Source organism: Watersipora subatra, chromosome 10 (genome assembly GCF_963576615.1).
Source record: "Watersipora subatra chromosome 10, tzWatSuba1.1, whole genome shotgun sequence".
Taxonomy (NCBI): domain Eukaryota; kingdom Metazoa; phylum Bryozoa; class Gymnolaemata; order Cheilostomatida; family Watersiporidae; genus Watersipora; species Watersipora subatra.
This window is the reverse complement of record NC_088717.1, coordinates 38,157,760-38,183,253: the sequence shown is the minus strand read 5'-3', so window position 1 is coordinate 38,183,253 and position 25,494 is coordinate 38,157,760. Positions and strand designations below refer to the sequence as shown.

Below are 25,494 nucleotides of genomic sequence, written 5' to 3'. Positions count from 1 at the left end.
AACCTTTCACCGAGATATATGAAGCCATCTTGTTGATACAGCTCGTCTTTTACATTCCAGTAGAGTTGAATCACTGATGGAGCCTCGTTCCTTGCACTCCAAGGCCATCCTGACTGTATAGCTTGAGACACTTGGTGCATTGCATTATCTTCATTGTAAGCCAAAACGAGTTTCTCTTCAAATCCACAGTTGATTTCCAAGGTATGAATCATTACTACTTCAGTTTCCAAATCTCTTTGATCACTGGTTATCTTTTGGAGGTACGCTCGCGATAGAGTGTCGGCAATGTGCAAATATCTGCCTGGTACATAGGTTACGGTTGCTATCTGATACCTCTGGAGTCGCAATAGTAGTCGCTGAAGTCTAGGTGAAGCTTTTTGGAGTGGCTTATTGACAATACTCACCAGAGGCCTATGATCTGTTTGCACGTTAACTGGGCGACCGTAAAGGTAGCTGTGGAATCTTTCGCATCCGAAGACAATGGCCAATAACTCCTTATCGATTTGTGGCCAATTACGCTCAGCATCAGTGAGTGCTCTCGAGGCATAGGTTACGGGTTGACCACCTTGAAGCAATACAGCCCCAAGCCCACTTTGTGAGGCATCTACTTGTAGTTGTACATCTGCTTTTACGTCAAAGTACTTCAAAATTGGCTCACTGGTCAATAACCGCTTGATCATTTTCATCGATTCTTCCTGGGCAGGCCCCCAAGACCACTCATCTGTTTTCATGAGCGCTCGTAGGTGCTCGGTAAGAGCAGACATGTTGGGGATGTATGAGCGCAGGAAATTTAGAGTGCCTAATATCCGCTGAATGCCCAGCTTGTCTGTGGGATTGGGCATTTCGCTTATCGCCTCCAGCTTGTCAGGATCTGGTTTCAGTCCTTCACCAGACACAATATGACCCAGATACTTGACTTGAGACTGATTGAGTTGGATTTTGCTTCTGTTGAATTTTACATTTTTCTCTCTGGCTCTTTGTAGGACCTTCTCCAGATTTTCATCATGTTCGATCTGAGTGTGACCTGCCACAATCAAGTCATCAAAATAGATAGCCATGGGGATTTCTTCGAAGCATTGCTCCACTTTCTTTTCAAAAACTTCGGCTGCAGAATGAAGGCCAAATGGTAATCGACGATAACAGTATCGCCCAAACGGGGTGTTGAATGTCGTCAACAGGCTGCTCTTCTTTGATAAAGGTATGTGCCAATACCCATGCTTCATGTCCAGTATTGTAAAGTACCTCATGCCTGTGAACTTAAAGGCTATGTCTTCCATTGTAGGTATTCGATGGTGCTCTCTCATGACAGCTTTGTTCAAATCTTTTGGATCTAGACATATTCTCAAGCTTCCGTCCTTTTTTCAACACACACAAGACTGTTTACCCATGGTGTAGGTTCTTCGACTTTAGCAATAATGTTTGATTTTTCCATGCTCTCGAGTTCACTCTTGAGTTTATCTGTCACACTGATAGGTACTCTCCGTGGAGCATGAATGACAGGTTTCACTGTGGGATCCACAGAAATTTCATGTTCACCTGACAAACAACCAATACCTTCAAACACATCTGCATATTTCTCCAGTAGATCAGATGTGGTTACTTCATTGACACGCTTCACAATGCCTAACATCTCGGATGCTTCTAGGCCTAAAATAGGACACAGTCCATTATCGACTACTTCAAACCTTTGCACACTCTGTTCTTGTCTGTGTTTGACCTTCAGCTCCACATATCCATAATTTGTTATGTCGACATTGTTGTAGCCTTTCAGTTTCACGTTGCTGGGTTTCATTTCGGCATTCAGTTTGTTGAGGATCTCTTTGGTAACAGCATTGGTCTGAGCACCAGTATCAATTTTAAAAGCTACCGAACTGTGATCATTACAGCTTGAAAGAACTAGAGTCTCATACCAAGATTTAGAAACCGTCTCCGGAGCATTAACCATACCAATGAATAACGTTTCCATCTGCTTCTCATTATTAGTTTCTATGGCTTTCACAGACTGCCTTGGCCCTGCGGCATTGCATGCTTTCTCAAAGTGATTGGCACCTCCACATTTTCGGCACTGCTTCCCATATGCCGGGCATCTACCTCTCGGGTGAGAGTATGTGCAAAACTTGCAGTTTGTTATATAACTTTTATTGGCAGTCGCTGGCTTGTCCACTGAGTTTGTTATATAACATTTATTGGCAGTCGCAGGCTTGTCCACTACAACAGCAGCTATAGAGGATTTATCACCTTCAGCCATTTTGGTCAATTGCTGTTTAGTTATCTCAGCGGCTCTTATTATATCCATAGCCCCAACAAGTGTGATATCACCATCGCGAAGTAGCCTCTCTTTCAGTTTGTTATCAGACAACCCAAAAACGATCCTACACAACAACATCCTGTCTTTCAATTGGTCAAATTTGCACTTGGCAGCTTGAGTTTTCAATCTCTTGACAAAGAGGTCTATTGGCTCACCATCGGACTGCGATAACGACCAAAAGACAAACCACTCATACAATATATTTTTTCTGGGATTGCAGTAGGCTTCAAACTTTTCTAGAACATCATCTAGCACGTCAGCACTTTTTCCTCCTTGAAACTCAAATTGACTGAAAATTTCATCTGCCTCCTCACCGGCACAGTGCAACAAAACCGCAACTTGCCTCTTCACAATGGCTATATTCTCAACTGGCTCTACAGGAGGAGTCCCAACTGCTGGAGCCAGAACCAGATTGACAGCAAACAAGTAGTTTTGAAACGATCTTTTCCATTTACGCCAGTTTTCCGCAACATTGCCATCAAAGGACAGCTCACCAGGAGGCTTTAGACCATCCATAACTATCAGTCAGCAAAGTAACAAAATTCAATAAAAGATCCAAAACACTGCAGTGTAAACAATCACAATCAGTAGAAATCCAGATCTCCAGTTTAGTGGCCTTCAGTGTAGTCGTCGTGAGTTCATTCTACCGTGGTACCATGATGTATTATTCTATATAATTACCTTAGTAGTCTTTAGTAGGGAATGAAGCTGTTGACTATTATATATTCATAAGTAATTATATTATAGCTAGGGATGGCTGGCCAGCCTGAAGAACCTGTTTATTCGGTAGATGTTTAGAGATTAACATATCAGTTTTTAGTTTGAACTTTACTCTGTCATCTCCATGTCTCGTCTGCCGTTTCCGGTTTTTCGCGAGTTCCTTATATCACCTTTTTGTTCAAGGTCATTTAAATGTTTCTTTGAGGTTATAATATAAATGTTCAAACCATGAACAATGCAACAGCACCTACATCACAGCAGAGTAAGACATGGTGAACCTTTTGATACCAAACACCTGTAATCTGAATTTTGTTTCAAGTAAACCTTTAAAGTAGTGTACATAGTGATGTTACAATTTATTGCAGACCAAAACAATTAAATAGGTATTGGCTGCTTTTTTAGTGGATGTACTAAATTTAAAAAGTTAAACCATGTTTTTCCGCCGTAATATTCAGTTGAGGTGGTTTGTTTCCAAAGTATGCTAACGGAATAAATTGTAATTAGATATAGATGTCGAGGTATGGCTATAATTTTAAATTGAACCAATCACATTAGACCAGTGGTCTAGGACTGGCTGTAAGCAGTAGTTAGAAGAAAACTTCAGACTTAGGAAACGTGTAGGACAAATGAATGGTTACTCCGTGATAGATATCGATGCACATATTCTGATATTTCGTTTCATCTTCTGGTGGAGGGTACGTGTACAGAACCTGAAAGGACCCTAAACAAACTTGCGGTTGCATAATATACCTGCTGTTGATAGTTTTGTACTGTATTGCAGCCCTTCTACGTACCATATTCAAAGCGAGAGATGGATTTGGCTTTAAGAAATCGAAGATTTGGGAGTTTAAGAGATGTCTTGGACACCATATTGCATGATGTTGAATGTGATTGGAAAGGACGTATTGAACGTTATGTAAAGACACATGCCGGTTTTACATCTATCACAGATCTGAGTGACATTTGTGTCAATGGACAGCAAATAATCTCCTTTTTCGACTATGATCAGCTTGCTCAAGTGTTTAATAGAGTTGTGGAACAGCTGGAAATTGATACTGATGAGGGTCAAAAAGTTATGGAAGACGTCATTGGCATAGTCTGCTTACTTGTCGCCATGTGTGGTGACTTCGTCAACTGTTTTCAAAGTGAGGGAGCAGAGAGGTCCTGGGAACAGCTACTAAATCAGACTGGGCTGTTAGTGGAAAATGCGAGGTCTTCTTACGAAAGACACTCTCAGACATATGACATACTTTTTCAGCAGCTTTTGCAACTCATGCCGCCACATCATCAGTTCTGTGTTCGTATAGCAAGTGCTCTTGTGGCCAAGGTGTGGGAGAACAGAAAGTCTATTGCTGTTTGGATCACTACCAACAAAAAAGAGATAGCTATCGGAGCTATAGTAGCTGCTGTGATAGGAGCGGCAGTATTAGCTGGTTTTGCCATTTTTAAGGCAAGGACAATTAATGGGAGACATAACAGGAAGCACTAGGAGTTATGATTCCTGTTTTATAAATACCAGTACATAGAATGCTTGAAGCTCACTAGTTAGCTGACTCTTATGAGAATGTTATACACTATGAACCACTATTAAATTATAAATAAGCTGTGTAGATGACATAAAACTGTTCTTACCATGAAAGCAAGCAGGTGCCTCCGTACATGATACGTTTCAATTCTCAAGTACCAAATATCCATGGTGAGATGATTTTACTTTGTGCGTACTTACCAAAAGATGCACTCAACAAGTTTATTTCATTTTTATTAAACATGTAACAATTACTATTTTAACTTTTCAATAAAGGTGTTTATATAGTTGTATATTTGATTACTTTTATATTTGGGCAGCATGTTTTGGCTGGCTGACATGTACTTATGCCAATTAAATCGCGAATTAGGGATTTGTGGAATTCGTAATTTATGCGTAACAAACTCAATATTCGTTTGCTGAGGAATTAAAGTATTAATAAAATGGATTTTATAAACTTCTATTAAAAAATTATAGATTTATATAAACCTTATTAATGTAATAATTATTTAAAAAATATAAGAGAGTGAGGATTAACTGATAGCTATCACCTTATACTACGCTGCAGTAAAATATTATAGCTACTACAACTACACAATGTATCAGTACACAGATCACCAAATTTTAACTTCGAGATAAATTTTTGGTAATATTGTATAGCAGGAAAACAAATTGGCCCCAGTATGGCAAGGAAAAAAATGCATCGTGTTGTTTAGCGTTAGGCAAATAATATTTTATAACAGGAACATCGTAATCGGTAGGTGTAATGTATTAATTAATACGTCATTTAGCGTGTGAAATTAGGAAAATACACCTGTACCAGCGGCTAATGTTGACACACCTTATTGCAATAATAGCAGTTTCATGGTTTTAATAGTGCTTTCTCATTGTGCTTTCTGAAAGCTTTTTGCGTATTGTGTTGTGATGATTATTTATAGTATTGGATTATCCTACCAAGTAATCTTACAACTGTTAGGGAATAAGCGCAGGTTTATTGTCACGAGCAGATGCACTGCTAAATTATTGTAATAAACTCAGACAGGCCTAATCCTGACTAATGACTGTTTGAGTAGTCTGACTTGTTGACTAATGTATCAAGATTTTACACCTGACCTTCCTAGATGTGAGAATCTAGGACTATGCTCTGAGATAAGGAATAGCTAAGGTATGTGGAAGGGGTTTTCCCAAGACCTTATGTTTATTAAATGAACAAGAAAAATACAGTCAAACATGGATAACTCGCCCACGGATAGCTCAAACACATGGTTAACTCGAATGGTTTCTTTGGTCCGTTCCCACGTAATGATAAATTGCTATAGATAACTCGAACTCAACACTGTTAACTCGAACTGTTTTTTGCCCAACGGCTACCGAAAGGGTTTTTGTCGCTTTAGAAAATCACTTTATTCCAAGCCATAGAGGTAAACCTCAACTTTTCGTAATTCATAAGCGTCGTTATTACCACCATCGGCAAAATATTTTTGTCAACGACTTTTCTAAAGGTTTGGTGAAATTTGATTTATACCAAACATCCGCTTAGCGATCGCCCTTCGGAAGCAAAGAAGTGGGATTCGTTAAGAGCAACACTCCGAGGCAGTTCAATTAGATAGAAGTTTTACAAGGTGGTACGGTACATTGTATATCACTCTATCACCCACGCTTTTTGAATGGATACTTATTGAACGTACATGTATTCTGTGTTTAGGTCAAGTGGTGAATAGTTTTCCGATGTTGATTCCGTGCTGAATCAACGTCGGAATGTTGAATGTTTAAAACGTCTTAAAAATTGTCGTAATTAAACGTATACGTTGTTTTAGCTAAAAAAACTATTCATCGTTTGACCTAAACACAGAATACGTGTGTACATTCAATAAGTATCCATTCAAAAAGTGTGAGTGGTATACAATGTACCATAAAACCTCGTAAAACTTCTAATTGAACTGCCTCGGAGTGTTGTTCTTAACGAATCCCAGGTAAAGTGAGGTAATCTTTGCATAAACCTCAAGAAAAATCGGCAAAATTGATCGTGGGTAAAATGCTCAAAAGAAAAAGATGTCTTTTCTTTTGAGCATTTCAACAACGATCAAGTTTTGTCAATGTCAATCTAAAAAACGTCCTGGCAATAACATCACCTACATGTATCTACTAATAAATAAGTAAATACAAGGACTTGTGACAGTGCTCTGATAACTTGAACGCTCTGATAATTCGAACACTTTCGCTCGGTCCCGTGAAGTTCGAGTTATCCATGTTTGACTGCATATAATAAGTTATGCTTCAGACTAAAAATTATAAGAGTATAAAAGTAATGTCTGAGACTTAGAATATATTCACCCCTTGTTCCCCTAAGGTTGAATCTTTTCACTTGTTCCGCCGACACGTCTGTCTGCTATGAAGAAGCTGTATTGAAGAGAGTGAAGTATGAAGGTGAATATACGTCCTTATATATTGTTTAGGAGTTAGCCTGGGTGTGCAAGAGTAAAGCTATATCTTTCAGATCTCCAATCTTAGGTATTGTAGTTTTTGGGGTTCCTGGCTACGTCCTGTTGTATTTACGTCAGCGGGGTTTCATAATATTTAATCTTCTAGTTTTAATCCCTGTCTGGTGTAGCTTGGTACCAGATGCGGATCTTCGTACCGCATGACGAAAGTTCTTATCGTCTGGGTGTTGTCGTTGACTGGGGGTGTGATGCCGTTTTTAGGATTTTAATCTGGGTTTCAATTACTGGCCTTTTTGAAATAATCTTGAATCTTCCAATGTAATGTTCTTAATGTTCAGACAGTGGAATGGGTGGGCTGTCATGTGATGGCACTAATCCCAAAGATGGGATTTGTGGATGTCGTGACTCTGGGAGTTTGTTATGTAAGCCGTATGGTGATGTAACTTGTTATTTTCTTTACGTCTATCTGTACATGGCTGATATCAGATATAACAATTGTTACCCATAGCTTTTTCATATAAAGCTTTCCTTTTGTTCCCAACTGTCAAGAAGCACGCAGTTGATAATATTTCCATCTATAAACTGAATATTCCAACTTTATAAACAGCAGGTTATGGGCCCAGTCAACCCATTAAATACTATATCAAAAAACTATGGATGAGAAAGGCTGGACAATAGATGAGCTAAACACTGATAACTATGCCACATGGAAGTTTAAACTCGAACACCTACTCATAGCTAAGGACTTATTTGGATATGTGGATGGAACCATTACTCTGAAGGATGATTCTAACACTACCGCTAAAGAAGTTAAGCAAAGCCTTTTTCCACATAGTGCTTTCTGTCGGTAATAGTCTTATTTCTTATTAGTCTTAAGCCTGATTCCCATATACGCCGCAAAGCACCGGCGACAGCACCGCAGGCTATTGCTGTAAAATGGGAACGTACACGCCGCGGATCGCAGTGCACCGCCGGTGGATGCCGGCGGTCAACGCAAGAGTTTGCGCATGTTCAAATTTCGCAAACGGCCGCAGGCAAAACATTCCCGAAATGCACTGTACGGGTAAAAGTAACCATTATAAGAATGGCATGGCGAGCGAAAACTTTATTTGATTACGCAATTATGTTTACGATATTATTAATGATGTGGCTTTATGTGAACATATCCCACAGAGCCTAGCGTCGCAAGCGTTTTACTGCACATGTTACCGCCAGAGTCTAGCAATTGATATGGGAACCAGACTTTAGTCTTATCTCATCAGTAAGTGTGAACACCCAGGAGTTGCGTGGAACAAGCCGAGACCTCACTTTGAATGTGATACACTGGCGAATAAATTATTTCTCAAGAAATGGTACTTTAAGACGGTTATGAACGAAGCTTCATCAATTGAAGACCACCTACGTCACATGAAAATTATCACTGATAAACTTGCAGCTATTAATGCTAATATTAGAGAGGAAGATTAGGTTGTGACTCTATTTGGAAGCCTCCCTGAAAGCTATTTGTCGGTAGTGACTGCACTCGAGGCTTGCGGTGACGACATCACTTTACAGTTTGCCACACAAACACTGCTTAATGAAAAACAAAAAATGGAACAAAGAGCACTGGCTCCAGCCACCGGTTTTGGTAGTTTCAAGTCTAAAGCAAATTCTGACATTGCTCTGAATTTAGCAAGTAACCGCTTTAAACATAGTCAGCAACAGTCTAAAGGCTGCTATATCTGTGGTCATTTGGAACATTAACGAAATAGCTGTTTGAAAAACAACTATAATGAGAGCTGTGGATTGCGCGGGGATTGAGGTCATGGATATTACAGTAGTAACTCAAGTCCACATCAAGCCAAAATATCTACACACGATGATAATAGCAAAGATGATTAATCAGCGTTTATTGTGTTGGAGACAGACATTGATTCTCAAACATGGCTGATTGACAGCGGCACTACCAGTCACATGGCAAGGAATAAAGATATTTTTTGTGATTATTTCAAGCTAGAATCACCTGAGTACGTTGTTGTTGCCAATGGGTCTCAAGTTCAAATAGTCGGTATTGTACAGCTGCAAATAAAAATTCATAGAAATAAAACTAGGCGTGCTACACTTTACAATATACTACACATACCTGACCTACACGAAACTATATTTTCTGTAAAAACAGCTGGACAAAGAGGATATACAGTACAGTTTGAACATTCGCGATGCTGGATTAAAAATCAAAGAAAGATGTTAATAGCATCTGGATCTTTAGTAAACAGGCTAGACTATCTTAATGTCAAATCTGCTATTCATACTGCTAATGCTGCCCCGTCCTCCGCCCTCTTGTGGCATCAACTTCTTGCTTATGTAAATGTAAGTAGCCTCAAAAGCATGAATCATTGGTGTGAAAGTGGTTGTAAAGTTAAATAACAAAATAGGTGTCTGTGAAGCTTGTGTGAAGGGTAAAATGTCTCGACGGCCATTTCAAACTGATGGTAGCATTAAATCAAATAGGATTTTTGACTTGGTACATACGGATGTGTGTGGGTCTAAGCAGAATTAATCTTTAGGTGGTAGCAAGTATTTTGTTTCATTTATCGAAGATTTTAGTAGGCATGTGCGTGCATATTTTTTACGAGACAAATCTAGTGTGTTCTAGGCGTTTAGAACTTATAAATCATTAGTGACAAATCAATCTGGACAGACTGTAGGTACACATAGAAGTGATGGTAGTGGAGAATATACATATAATGTGTTTGAGAGTTACTTGTCTGGGTATACATCATCAAGTCACCACTCGCTTCGCTCCACAACAAAGTGGCTGTGCTGGGAGATTTATTCGTACTGTTTGTGAGGTTGCTTGCTGTTAATTTCTGAATCTCAACTTCCAAAGTCATTTTGGGCAGAGGCAATATTAACCGTGGTATTCATTCAGAATTGCCTTCCCACACAAGCGCTTGAATGCAATACAAATCCTTAGGAAAAGAGAAACAACAAAAACCTGATCTTGGGCACTTGAAAATTTTTGAATGTATGGCCTACACTCACATACATGTACCTGATCGGCTGAAGCATAAACTTGATGAGAAAGCAGAATCAATGGTGTTTGTAGGGTATAGCTTTAGGTCTAGAGCCTACAGACTCTACGATCTTATCACTAGGAAAATAGAGGTAAGACGTGGTGTCACATTCGATGAAATTAAACTCGGTTTACCAAATCAGTTGACAAAGTCAAATGTAGACTACTCTGAACTGTGAATATTTATCTATCAGAAAATAAAAAGGCTTCTTCAACACCGACAGCTACGCATAGGCAATCAACATGTTTGACTCAACTAATTGCTTGGTTTGGTATTTATGACTTCACTAACCTTGGTCACTCTGCTCACTCAGCAATCAGCATTGTGGAGCCTCCTAGTTTGTTGCAAGCACAGAATAGTACAAATCGTGATGCCTGGATCAAAGCCAGCAATGATGAGTATCAATCACTGATCAACAATGGTACATGGGAACTAGTTGATCTTCCGCCCAATCGCAAAGCGATTGGCTCTAAGCGGGTTTTCAAGGCTAAACACTCATCTGATAGATCTATAAGTAGATTTAAGGCTCGACTTGTGGCAAAGGGATAGGCACAAAAAGCTGGGGTAGATTATGACGAAGCATATGCCCCCGTGATTCACAGAACATCTCTGCATGCACTCTTATCAAATGCTGTTGAGAGAGATATGATGATACACCAAATGGATGTACAAACGGGGTTTTTGAGTTGAAAACTGTCAGAAGATGTACAAGCGCATATGAAACAGCCAGAGGGTTTTGTCGTGCCTGGTAAAGAAAATCTGCAAACTGAGTCGCTCACTGTATGGACTTAAACAGTCGCCTAAATGTTGGAACATGGTATTAGATGAATTTCTTAAATTATTAGACTTCATGCAGTCTTCTGCAGACCACTGTGTGTATATTCGCTAGAAAACGGCAAGGCAAAAACATGATCATTTGTGTCTCCGTAGATGACCTGTGTATAATGTCAGACAATGGTGCTCAAATGATCGAATTAAAATCGGCTCTCTCATTTTGGTTTTAAATGGCGGATCTCGGACTACTTCATTGTCTGAGAATAATTGTTGAGAGAGGAGACAATTTTATGCGTCTAAGTCAGAAGCCTTTTATTCAACAAATAATTCAGAATTTCATCATAAAAAATTGTAAGCCTGTCACAACTTTGGCAGCACATGACGTAAAGCTGGGTCACAAGGATGAAAGCAAGTTAGCCGAATCCAAATCTCTATCAATCGATGGTAGGCGGTCTACTATTTGCTGCCATATGTACTTGTCCAAATATTGCTGAAATGGTGGGAGCCTTGGCCAAGTTTAACGTTTGCCCCACCCAGACTCACTTGACCACATCCAAACAACTGATACATTACCTGAAGGACACCAAAGATTTATGCCTGGGTTTTAAAAAACAAGGCAAACCATTGGTTGAATACTCAGATGCGAATTATGCAAGTGACGCTGATCGGCACCCGAAATCGGATGCAGTCTTTATTAATGCTGGTTGCCCAATCGGCTGGTCCAGCAAGCATTAGTCAGTTGTTGTCCTCTCTACTACGGATTCAGAGCATTGTTTGATGGTGTTGTTGAATGCATGTGGTTGTGCCAGCTATTCTAAGATATTGAAACTGCATGACTCTACAACTATCTTTGTAGACAATCAATCAGCGGAAACGATCACAAACAGCCAGAAAACAAGCAAGCGTGCAAAACACATCGATGTAAAATACCACTATGTTTGCGAGGCAATTGAAGCTGGTGATGTGTGCACCGAGTTTTGTCCGACAAATGAGAATATCACTGACATATTTGCGAAGCTACTGCCACGTGATCGATTTGTCAAACTTGGAGAGATGATGGGTTTAAGCTAGTTATTTGTCGGACCAGTGATGATTAATTATAGTAAACACAAAACCGTCATTATTATTTTTTTGTTTCTCATTGCTTACGATCATTGTAAATTTGTGTTAGTCAAACTGGCTGTTGGTACAACCATCTAACTGAGTGGGGGTATTGCAATAATAGCAGTTTGATGGTTTTAATAATGCTTTCTCTTTGTGCTTTCTGAAAGCTTGTTGCTTATAATTGGTACCCATAGCTTTTTCAAATAGATCATTTTCTTTGTTCCTCTCTATCAAGATGAACGCAGCTAACAAAGTTTCTGTCAATAAACTGAATATTCCAATATCATAAACAACACACCTGTGTCATTTGACATGACAGGAAACCTGCACCAGTGGTCAAAGTTTCGGTCAAAGTAAAGAGTGGTTCAGTAAAGTGTTTGATAATGCAGAAATGAGCAAGATGGAGTTGTCTCTACCGAGAGCAGTGGTAGTGCTAGAAGAGGTAGCCGGTGATGTTATTGTTAGTGAGACTGGTGTGTTAATGTGATCTGCAAAACTTTCAAACTGTGACTGAGTAGCCTGAGGCATTACTGCCTGCCTTGAACTTCTAAGAAGACGGGACATTTGCTTAGATACTACAACCCTCTGCTCTAAGTTCATAATACACCTATCTACAGCATAAAATAAATCACTATTGTCTTCAGCACTTTTACAAGCATTCAGGCTATGCACACTGTCTTGCAGTTTACTAATTAGGCCCTTTATCTCTACAAAAACACAAACAGCCTATGATTGGCCGACATTTTTATTGGCAATACCATGTAGCTGTTCAAGCATGAAGTCCTTACGCTCTTACAATCCATCGATTTTTTGTGACGTCATCAAGTCGTTTGCACATGCGCTCATTTACGAAAAAGCCGCCATATTTGTAGAAAACGATCATTTTTCTTTTATTTAATAGTACTTGTTGGTGTTGTTTTGATACTATAATAAAAAATTTGCCAACACAAGCATCGTTTTCAAAAACTCATAGCAAAAGGTTCATGTTTTAGCAATAAAATTGTCTATAAAGATGGTCAACAACGATAGAATGCCGTCACGAAAAAGCGAAGGATAAACGAATATCCTGCTTACAGTTTACTGCTGACTGAGAATTAATAGACCTCTCATACTCTAGAGTTGACAGCACTGTCATATTCTGTCTGAGCGCTTTGCATGAATTAAGATATAGATTTCCCCACAGCCAATTTGTATGAAGAAAAAGTATCCCCTACATCAGTGATTTTCAACCACTGTGCTGCGGCACAGTGTGCCATCAGAGATTGCCAGGTGTGCCGTGAGAAATTATCCAATGTCACTTTTTTAAAATTTAAATTTTTACAAAAAATTTATTAATCCTTTTTTATAAATATTATGTCATTGTCCAGTGTCCTTGAAGTAAAAACTGGGAGGGCAATTTATCGTATAAATTTTAGTTGAACGCCATGGCGTTCTATTTTTTGACCCTTCTTTTATGACGGCATTTAATGAGAGGTGACGTTCAAATAAAGGGTGGCATTCAACTTTTCAACTAGCAGCTCAAGATTTTGATAAGTTAAACTCCATTTAATGAATAACGAATGATAACATAACATTCAACACAAAGTTATAATATAAGATAACTCAATGAATAACCGATGATAAAATATCACCCAACATAAAATTATAAGACAAAAAATATAATACAAGACATATAATAATATAAAATAACACGGTGATTACTGGTATGTAATAAAATGTTTAATGTTGAAAATCAAATGATATGTCACTATTTCAACAGTACTCGTCATTCTCTAGAACTGTCGAATAGTTCTAGAATCAGCGTCAAATATTTGAATGTACATGTAATTTTATTGGTAATGCCAGTATTAGCCCATGCTTGCCGGAGACACTCCAGTTCAGCCTTAATTAATCGGGTGTCTGAGCTGAAAGGATAGATATTGTTATTCTCAGAGCCGTTTAGAGCGTTGGTCAGTATATATCCCTTGAAAGATTTGCCGATTAGCATCTTCGGATTCGTGCCTGCTCGACGTGTCTGCCAAAGTTTATACGTACATTCTCGTAGTGCTCTGAACAAGTTTAACGCACAACTTATACTGTAGGAGAGTTTTAATTGAATGCCCAGCCCTCGATGTGGTTGGCTCAATCTCCAAGCACCATAATCTAGGTGCGTCTATTCACGTGTTTGATGCATGGTCAATGCATCTAATATTAGTCCACAAAACTGAAAGTCCATCGAAATCAGACAGGTCGTTTAATACCACATATGCCTAGTTAGGTACCTTTGATTATTAATTAGCATGGTGAATGTCAGTGTAGCTCAAATATAGGTGGCCTTCAAATAAAGGGTGGCGCTACGATATTGGCTTTGTGTTCATCTAAAGAGGTCCAGGCGTCACACCGACTGAGTATTAATAAACTGAAAAACTATATTTTGATTAAATATACTGTTCAAAGTGTCATTTTATAACATTTTTGGTTAGCGTTGTGCCGCAAAATTTTTCAAATGTAAAAATGTGCCTGGGCTAAAAAAAATTCGAAAAACACTTCCCTACATCATAATTCAGCAGTGTATCATAAAGAATGTTTGCAGCTGATAATTCTGCAAGCACTTCTGTCAGATTGTCCAGTAGGCTATCTAGTGTGTCGACTGGTTTATGCCTCTTTATAGCTAAATTAATCTGAATTGAAATAGTGTTCACCCGAGTGAAAAAGTTGACGCGTTAACTTTTCACTATATTAAAAGCTCTGAAAGTCTCCAGTAAAGATCAAAGGATGGTTTCATTAACATTGTAGTTCTTTATTAATCATAACACAATGTGCTGTCAAACACATTAGTAGAACATACATTGACAGAATATTTAGATTTATTATAAATTCCAAAACTTGATAAAACTAAGAAAATTTGTTTTAACTTACAAAAATTACTGGTTCTTTTAGTATTGGTTTATGCAACTGTAGAGTAATTTACAAAAACTGGCTGACATCAGCTTACAAATTCTTGATTATTTCAAACTCTGCATAAAGTTTTTTCAGTTTGGGTTTCTCCATAGATGCTTTTTGTTTGCTTTACCATCATGTTGCTTCGATACAAATTTCTCTACGCAAACGCCCTTAGTTTGTTTTAGCTATTATGTCCTATTCAAAATCCTGGCTCGCCGCACACAATAGCGTCCTCATCCATTTGGAATGCTCACTACCCTCTAAAGGAATCTTGTTGCCAGAGGAAAAAAACCTCTTCAATTGTAGATATCGCTCGTGATAGATGTAGTCATGATCCGTACTACGCATCTTAATGGAATAGGATGTGGTTTGCTAGGAATTCGCTAATGTGAAAAACAATGGTGTAAAATACAAGTTAGATAATGATAGGTATTGGCTAATGCAAAAATCAGCAGTGAACATGATGAGCAATTCTAGCAAAAAGCAGTCAAAGCCCATGTTTGGCCTTCTAAATAAAATCCTCTCAGTACTACATATATATATATATATATATATATATATATATATATATATATATATATATATATATATATATATATATATATATATATATATATTTATATATATATACATTATTGTATATATTTATATTATATATATATTTATATATATATAATATAAATATATACAATAATGTATATATATAAATATATATATAATATATATATAAATAATATATATAGTATATACATATATACTAGGTGAATGCTCGACGTTACCCGGGCGTATTTATCTCTGTGTGTTCTATATATACAAATGTACACATATGCTAACTACCGGCACCAAGTTATTCTGAAATTTGTGTGGTGTCGTAAAGTAGTCATTAGGCCCGTGCACACCATCGCTCAAATCGACGATTAGTTGTGCGATTGGCAGCAACAATGGGCTGCTATGACGTCATTTTGCGATGAGTGGCCAACGTAATCATTGCTAGCAACGATGCGATAGACTTTCAATATGTTGGACTTTGACACCGATGATCGCAACTTGATTAGCTGTTTGTTGGCAAAATTGGATCCAATTTCAGCTGTTGTGAAGATTGGTGTCAATTCGCATTTACAAGCATGGCAAAGAACTATGCTTGTAATGAATTACATAATCAGATAATTGAAAAATAATAAATGGACCTGCGATATCACAAATGCAATTTCGTAATTTCTAATTGGTTGTTGGTTAGCGGTCACCTTCAGCTAATCGCTCATAGTGTGTACACCTTATCATTGGTGATGACGTCTAAACAGCTAATCGTTGCAGTCCGTTGCACAGCTAATCATTGATTGGAGCAATAGTGTGCACTGGCCTATTCCGACTCTTGTTACAATATCACTGTTGCTATTGGCAATATTGGGGAGTCCCCAACACTGCTATTAGCATGCTATACAATATAATTACTGTAAAACCTCTAATTGAACGCCACCTCTATTTGAGCGCCACCTCCATTTGAACGCCACCTCTATTTGATCGCCACCATGAGAAAAGAGTTAAAAAATAGAGCGGCACCCTCTATTTGAACGCCACCTCCATTTGACTGCCACTTCGATTATCTCTGATCTTATGAACCCATAATATCAAGTGATCAGTAGAAAAGTGTCCCCAGCTATTAGCTTTTTTCGTTAAAACTTTAAAGGCAACACCTTAAGAAATAATCAGCAGTGACATCAGACTAATAGTAGTTTCTTGTTTACTGCGGTCTTTATTCTTCAAAGAACATGCATATAAAAGCGGTTTTCAAGTTTTGGACCAAAAATTACGTTTAGCGAGCAAACGTTCATGCGTTGCGTTTGTGCTAAAGGCAATGGGTAAAGGTTTCGTTCTGCCCTTAGATTGTTTGGACGCTAATTTCGACTAGTTTAGTAGTGCAGAAGAAGGGTTGAAGCTGGAAGATATTGTCTGAAGACATTGGACAACTAGAAAATGTTCGTTCCATCGAAAGCAACAATCAGAACGCAGCTGTCCGAGCAAACAATGGAAAGAGTTGTTTTTAGGGCGTTAATTTTTGTTTCTGCATGTAATATAAGTATGGTTTGTTTATGTCACTTGTTCATAAGTATATATTTGTATCATTTGATAGATTATCATTAGGTAACTTATAGATATGCAGATTTATAGCATGTTATTTAATAGCATCCTTGCGGCTATCTTAATACGGCTTACAATGAATCGATGCTCATAACTCCACTTCTATTTCACATAAAAAGTTAGTTTTAGTTTCAAACTGTAGCAAGTGTATTGATGAGTGCAATAAGCCTTTATGCAACATTGTTAAATAAAGTTATAAAATAAAAATATGTCTTCAAATTTAAAATGAAACAAAAATTGAAAATTTCAACAAATTGCTAAGGACACAGGCTATAATATCACTGCAAGTCAATTCCAAGCGATAGATATCAACTGGTAGAGATATTTCTCGGTTTCTCGGTTGGATATTTATTAAAAGATCTTTGACAAGTTGCAGGTAAGTTAGCAGATTTATTGCATCCAAAAGGTTTATTATCGCTCTACTGGAAAAAGAGAGCAAAATATAATGTTTCGCCCATAATAGAGCTAAATTTATCTTGCCAAAATTCTGATGAACCAATTGAAAAATACACTGCCAGCCTCTATTTGAAGGGCGCCTCCAATTGACCACTACTACCGTATAGAAGAATAGTTGAACAATAGAGCGCCATGGCTTTCAATTAGAGGCTTTACTGGTATACTAATTTGTTTCTGTTGGGGATTCCCCAAACACTGCTTGGGGAATCCCCAACAGAATGTTTAGATAATGTTTTAATTCGTTGTGTTAGCTGATATGGCATGCATTATGGCATAGCATTCGCTCTGCCCATTGTGATATGGCACAGATTGATGATGCAATTTCCTCTGATTCAATGCTACTCCTGCTCAATTCAGTATCAACAGCTGAAATTGCCTCTGTCAAGCTCAAAAGATAGACCTTACCGGGAGTAGAAACAAAATTGCTCACTATAGCCTTGTTGAGCTCATTTGGTAGAAAATATTTAGTGAACTTTTTGTTTCTAATTAGTTGCAGCATTTCGTAGCAGATTTTGTTAGTTTATGAATGAATTGTTACTGTACAGTTAGAGACTTTGTTTATAACAAGATGGCAGCGTAAAAAGTTTTAAACCTACATACATGTCAGGTAATCTTGTACAACTGAACTGCTATTCATAGATTTTATTAGCCAGCGTATTTAACAAGAGAAGCTAACCATATCAGTATAGACAGACCTAAAATGTGAATAATATATTTTGAGAAGGTTTACGTTATAAAGATTGGATGTAATATGAATAAGAAAACACATGTAAACTACGTAGTCCGTTCTAAGATCTCTTCAAACTCAACCCTTTGACCTATCTAATAGGAAAGAATAAACTTAACTTTTTAATTTAGAAACTGTACAGTCGCTGTAGCATTATCTTTTGTTGACAAGTTTTCTCTTTTTCTTATCACCTACACATAGTTTAGTGTAGGAATAGTTTATTAGTCAATGAAAAAGCATTATTATAGACAGGTGTTTCATAATTATCTAGCTAGCCTGATGAAACCATAATCATTGGTTTGGCATCTGCAGTCCACTGATGGTGGTCAGTGTGGTTGCGCTTTAGTGTTCCTGGAGCTCAGGCCGAGTCTGAATGGCCTAATCCGCGCTAACCAATAATAGTTGCCATCTTTGAGTCATAAACATAAGTTACATTTCATTAGCTTTTGTAGAAAGCAGCCAGATTTAAATTACTGCTGTCAATTATTAAATTGTCAAATTGTCAATATGTTATTGTCAGTTACCATAGTAAAATATACTAGACATTACAGACCAGTTGCTTATGTAGTGCACCCTAAGAATACGATTACCCTGGTATACGATTTTTTCATCTTTATAAATATGATGATTTTTTACCTCACCATGCAAATCTTATCTTACCATACGAATTCAACAAAGTTTTCACCCGAGTTCAAATTGGGCAGTCAGTGTGGTTGTTATGTATGTCAAAATAAAAAAGACGCCAAAATGTTGTTCGGCGAAAATATTTCACAATGCCTGAAAGAGACATGATGATTGTGTTTTCTCAGTTCAGCAATTCTCGTGTGTCAAACGGTAGGCCTACAATTTTTCCTTTAAAAATCAGTAAGAAAGTTGGATTTGTCAACAGAAGGTCAGTCAACTTCTCTTAACATGCTAACAAAGTCCACTTCATTACGAAAACAGCATTGGTCGAGCTTTCTTGCTGAATTAGTTTGAAAAAGGTTTTACACAGGTTCGCTAAAAGTTACAGTGAAAGCGAAAACAGAAATTGATAAGTGATAAAATTTAGTGATAAACAGTTAAAAATCAGTAAAATAGTTTAAAATACATACTAAAACTCATCTTTAAGTGTGTGTGTTTGGTAAGCTAAACTTACTTGAGACAAATTCAAAGTTTACGTTATACGGACGTCAGTCTTGAAGGCACTTTCTGCACATGGTACGTTATAATGTTACATTTTATTGCAGATCATAACCACTAAATATAATAAAGTGACTGTAGGTAACTATAGTTACCAAGGTCAACAATACTATTTTGTTACTAATTCTTGATATGTACAGCAATTATATTAAGTTTTGACGATTTTTACCAGGGGATGTTTGCATTGTATAATTACTGTGGTTTCTATAGCCCTACATAAAAATTTTCCACTATACGATGCCGACCAAGGAACAAATCAAAATTGTACCCTGAGGGTGCACTGTACTATTTTATTTTATTATACCTTGTTAAATTATTTCTTGCCACATTTCAGTTGATGTTCAGTACTTATACTTGCTATCATACTGTAATTTTTCATATTTTATTGCATTCATAATAATTGTGCTCAACAAGTTGGCATGGGAATAGTAGGCCTACTGCCATGTTCTTTTATGTTTCACGGTACTCAATATAGATTGTGACCTGCATAATAACCAGTGCAATCACTTCACGTATGATCCTATGCATTAAATAAAGTTAAGAGTTTCCAACAAAACTCTTTATTTAGGGTCCACGATTACGGTAATTAAGTGAATAAGAGTGCATGCCTTCAATGTCAAATCAAATTAATCTTTTGACTTTTCTTTACAGCAAGATCTACACTGCAAAAATGTAAATACCTAATGATAGTAGCACAGAAGTACAATCATACCTCTACATACAAGTGCCCCAATATGCGAGAAACTCGAAATACGAGCTGACTCTCTAGCACGTTTCTTCCTTGAGATACGAGTAATATTTGAGATACAAGCATGCGAGCCGGTTGGCTATAGCCAGTACATGGTCAATTACGCTAGAGGCAACTTTTGAGAACAGCATCACTCGGTCTTTTTCTTTGATCAGTTTGAAAATGTTTTTCAAAGTTGGCTAAAAGTTATAGTGATCGTGAGGCAAAAAGTGATGACCAGAAACGAATAATAAACAAATGAAACAATGAAAATGAAGAAAATTTCATGAAAATTTTTTAAAACTTAACCACAAGTGTGTGTTTAACAAGCTAAAATCTTTCAAGTTAAATTCAAAGCTTGCATTACGTGATGTTACACAAATTTAGTGTACCGAGCATGTTGCTCTCGAGTCTCTCTCAGATGGCAGCTATCCACAATGTCTGTCTCAAAGGTAAAAACTCCTTAAAGTAGTGTACATAGTGATGCTGCATTTTATTGCAGACCACAACAAATAAATGGTATTTGCTAATCTTTAGTGGATGTACTAAATTACAATTAAAACACGTTTATCCACCGTAACATCCAGTTTAGATGTTTTTTCCAAAGCATAGTAATGGATTAATTTGTACTTAGATATTTTATATCAGAAATAGTGCGTTAGGATACAAGCAAGTATATAGTTATTTTATATGAGAAATGTTGCTTTGAGACATGAGTAAATTAACATACGAGCTCCATCGCAGAAAGCATTAGGCTCGTATGTCGAGGTATGACTATAATTGAAATTGGACCAATCATTGTTAGACCAGTGGTCTGGGACTGGCTATAAACATTAGTCATAAGAAAATCCAGACTTGAGAAATGTGTAGGACAAATGAATGGTTACTCCGCGATAGATATCGAAAGACATGTTTTGGTATTTGGCCTCATCTACCGGTATAGGGTATGTGTAGAGAACCCGAAATGACCCTACAAAAACTTGGGGTTGCATAATATACCGGCTGTTGATAGTTTTGTGTCATATTGCAGCCCTACGTATACCATATTCAAAGCGAGAGATAGATTTGGCTTTAAGAAATCAAAGATTTGGGAGTTTAAGAGATGTCTTGGACACCATATTGCATGATGTTGAACGTGATTGGAGAGGATGTATTGAACGTTATGTAGAGACACATACCGGTTTTACATCTATCGACGATCTGAGTGACATTTGTGTCAATGGACAGCAAATAACCTCCTTTTTCGACTATGATCAGCTTGCTCAAGTGTTTAATAGAGTTGTGGAACAGCTGGAAATTGATACTGATGAGGGTCGAAAAGTTATGGAAGACGTCATTGGCATAGTCTGCTTACTTGTCGCCATGTGTGGAGACTTCGTCAACTGTTTTCAGAATGAGGGAGCAGAGAGGTCCTGGGAACAGCTACTAAATCAGGCTGGGCTGTTAGTTAAAAATGGGAGGTCTTCTTACGAAAGACACTCTCAGACACATGACATACTTTTTCGTCAGCTTTTGCAACTCATGCCGCCACCTCATCAGTTCTGTGTTTGTATAGCAAGTGCTCTTGTGGCCAAGGTGTGGGAGAACAGAAAGTCTATTGCTGCTTGGATCACTACCAACAAAAAAGAGATGGCTATCGGAGCTATAGTGGCTGCTGTGATAGGAGCGGCAGTATTAGCTGATTTGCCATTTTTAAGGCAAAGATAATTAATGGGAGGCATAACAGGAAGCACTAGGAGTTATGATTCCTGTGTTATAAATGCCGGTACATAGAATGCTTGAAGCTCACTAGTTAGCTGACCTTTATGAGAATGTTATACACTATGAACCACTATTAGATTATAAATAAGCTTTGTAAATGACATAAAGCTGTTTTTATCAGAAAAGCTAACTGGTGCCTTCATACATGATACGTTTCAATTCTCAAGTACCAAATATACATGGTGTGATGATTTTACTCTGTGCGTACTTACCAAAAGATGCACTCAACAAGTTTATTTTATTTTTATTAAGCATGTAACAATTACTATTTTAACTTTTCAATAAAGGTGGTTATCTACATGTATATCATAGACCTATTAAGTATAGTTAATAGGTCTATGATCTATATATATATATAAATCTCAAAGTTTGTAGTAGTCTGTGATTCGGTCTGTTCAGATGTCCAGCTGTCCAGCTATAACTATTAAAATCTTAGAATGAAAAGCTCGCCACAAATTTTTTAAACTCACACTTGACCACATGGTTAATGATCTCTTACGAGTTAAATGCTGTTACCATATGCTGAATACCCTTGTTCCGATTGCACTCGCTAAATGATGTATTAATGGATACATTGCGCTCACGGGTTACAATGCCCCTGTAATAAAATATTTTTCATCCAACTATGAAACGCTATGCTTCTTCGTTAATGGGGCGAATTTGTTTTCCGCCATAAAATATCAACAAAAATTGCTCTTGAAGTTACAATAGGTGAGTTGTCGTACTGATTATTGATGACATTGCCGGTGCGCTACTCACCGAAATCCCTCCCACAACGCATGAAAGAGATGTTCAGCGTTAAGCAGTGTAAATTATAATGAAAACAAATATGAAAACGTATACATGTATAGTCGATAAAATTATAGTCGAGGAAAAGTTTGAAGTTTAGTTTCGAAAAATACATGATTAAGTATGAACAGAATCTCATGCTATTTCTTTGAATTATAATTAAACCTTCTATCAGATCTATTTAAAACATCTTTTTTGTGTGGATATTGATGCCTATTTTTAATTTATCGTTTATTTTAATACAAGTGTTGTATATACATGTGTAATTTCCTTTCTTCAACAGATTAATATTGAGTTCCTTACACAGGTGTTTCACGAAAGTTCTTTACAGTGCTCGCTTGGCGTATTAGCTTACACATCTTTTCTTTGAATCTAAAGACTTTTTGATTCGTGATTGATTTCACATTCTAGAACAAACATGATTACAGCACTATTTTACAGTACTATAATAGTGTAAGGTTATACTTATCAGTTATTCTTCACTCGCTTATATTTGCTAAATAATTATTACATTTGTAACATTTGTATTAATTTATAAATTTGTAATAGCTTTGTGTATTGGCTTACACATTTTTCTTTTCAACCTAACAAATTAGTAATTCATCATTGATTTCACATTTTAGAACAAACAGAGTTACCTTACTACTTTACCGTGTACTACTTACTATCATGTAAGATTATAAGTATCAGCTATTCTTTACTCTCTTATACTCAATGAATAATTATGATATTTATTAAGTTTTTAAAGTTTATAATATAAGTTTGTAAAGTTCATTTTATTATTCTCATTTCAGAATTGTGTTTTTTAAAAATAAATTGATTACAATGTTTTAAGTTTAAACATTGCTAATTTTCTTATCACTGTTATTCTCACTTAGTTGGTTTCCAATCTTCTTTTATTATTAGTATTAATTAACTGTCTAACCACTTTTTTAGACTTCTAGTAAAATTTCAATTACAAAATACTTCTAGATTCAGTTAGAGTTTTTATTTTAAATTGATTTGTTAAACATACATGTAAGTATTTTAAAAGTTTACACATAATGTAATGCCTCTAAAAAAGATCCTGCAATCATTCATTTTTAGTGATGTGGTAATGACAAATGTCTACAAACAATCAAATTTATAAATAAGCAGCTTCAGATAAAAGTTAAAATACTTGATGTTGTATGGGTTGAATAAAATTTATCTTCTCCGTAAAAACTTTTTTATTACCCGGAAAACGCCGGGTATTTATCTGATAAAGTTATATATTTAATTACTTTAATATTTTGCCAGCATGTTTTAGCTGGCTGACACCTATTTATGCAAATTAAATCGCGAGTTACGGACTCGAGGAATTCGTAATTTGTGTGTAACGAACTCCATATTCATTTGTTGAGGAATAGAAATGATAATACTATAAGTTTTATAAACTTATAGTATGAACCTATAAACTTATTTAAACTTTACCGTGCCACTTTCACCGTATCTCACAGGCCGAGTAATCACGAAGACCAAGTTGTTATCTGAGCATACAATGTATATTTACATAATAAATATAGTTGTATTAATATAACAACGTCATGCATACATAAATATTATACAGTATAAGGATAAAGTGTCTTGTCAGATATCAGTTCTGGAAGAAAACCAGGAGAACCTATTTTGCCAATGAAACCAGCAACTACCATGACCTATGAAGACAACAATACACGCAGAATGGAAATTTAACCACCTATTCATCTTAGACATAACACAGACCACCAGGATGTCAGATGCTAGCTGGACGGGAAAACCACAAATCACTGTATCTCACCATAATATATACATTTATTTATATGCTTATTCAGATTCAACACAGCTCATCAAAATATTGCATAAACATCGGAAAGAGAGACGTGAGGGCTAACCAGCCATCCAGTCCTATAGAGAGCCAGTACAGAGTAGAAGAGAGCCTCCATGCGTACACCCCGAGCTACAATGAAAAGATTGAGTATGTTACATAAACAATAACTGCATGACTTGAGCTTACACTTTAATCTTTGTATTTTATGTTTCTTTTTTACTTTATGTTAGTTTTAAATTTTATCTTTTAAGCTAATTTTTGTTTTATTATACACTAGCAATGTCTGTATTGGAAGTAATTAATGGGTACAGTTTTGAGTTGGCCAAACATAATAAAACATAGTTAGTATACATGTAGCGTAGTGTGTATCATATATGTGTCATCGTTACTAATGCATTTTTTGTGTGACCACAAACAGCCAGTTTTTATTATGCCAAGTGGTTGTTTGTTTCTTCCTCAGTTTTTCAGCTGTAACTGAACCAATAAGTCAGCCATTTTTCTAATACCTATCTTAACTTGGTTTGCAAAGAATCATATACAATTATGTAACATCAAAAGCTGTAAGTACTTAAATAATGTCAAATTCTATCAGTAACTTGTCTCTTTCTTGATAAATGCTTTAGTATACTGTGTAATTGCTCTTTGTATACAATTCTGATAAGATTGCTGTGAAATGTTAGCTCAACTTTCATTACTTTTAATACTTTTATTTTAGAACCTCTTTATTCCAACTGTGTCAGTGGGCACTTGTTTTGTGTAAACACTCCAAAAGACCAGTAATTTTTTGTAAGTAAGATTAATGTTTTAATTTGTGAAATTTTATCTTGGGTCATAAAGTAAAACCATAATTCATTTATTTGCTGCAATCCATAATGTAAAAAGTTTGTTTCCGTTTTTATAACAATTCAATGCTGCTTTCTTACAGCACGGTTCTCTTAATAATAAAAAAGGTAGCACACCTTATGAGAGGACCAGTTGATCTATTACTATATGGTTTTCTGGATGTACCAGTACAGTGAAAAAATTATTACCGCA

The 25,494-nt window shown here is 36.6% G+C and overlaps 1 protein-coding gene across 1 annotated transcript; it reads right to left on the bottom strand.

The window, feature by feature from the left end:
• Positions 1-1,342: 1,342 nt before the first annotated feature.
• On the bottom strand, positions 1,343-2,824 carry LOC137407040 (uncharacterized). Its single transcript, XM_068093647.1, has one exon. It carries the CDS (start codon positions 2,822-2,824, stop codon positions 1,343-1,345), a length of 1,482 nt encoding a protein of 493 aa, XP_067949748.1.
• Positions 2,825-25,494: the final 22,670 nt, after the last annotated feature.

Bases quoted from the DNA above. Each gene is read 5' to 3' on its own strand.
- LOC137407040 (XM_068093647.1), bottom strand. From the start codon at position 2,824: ATGGATGGTCTAAAGCCTCCTGGTGAGCTGTCCTTTGATGGCAATGTT.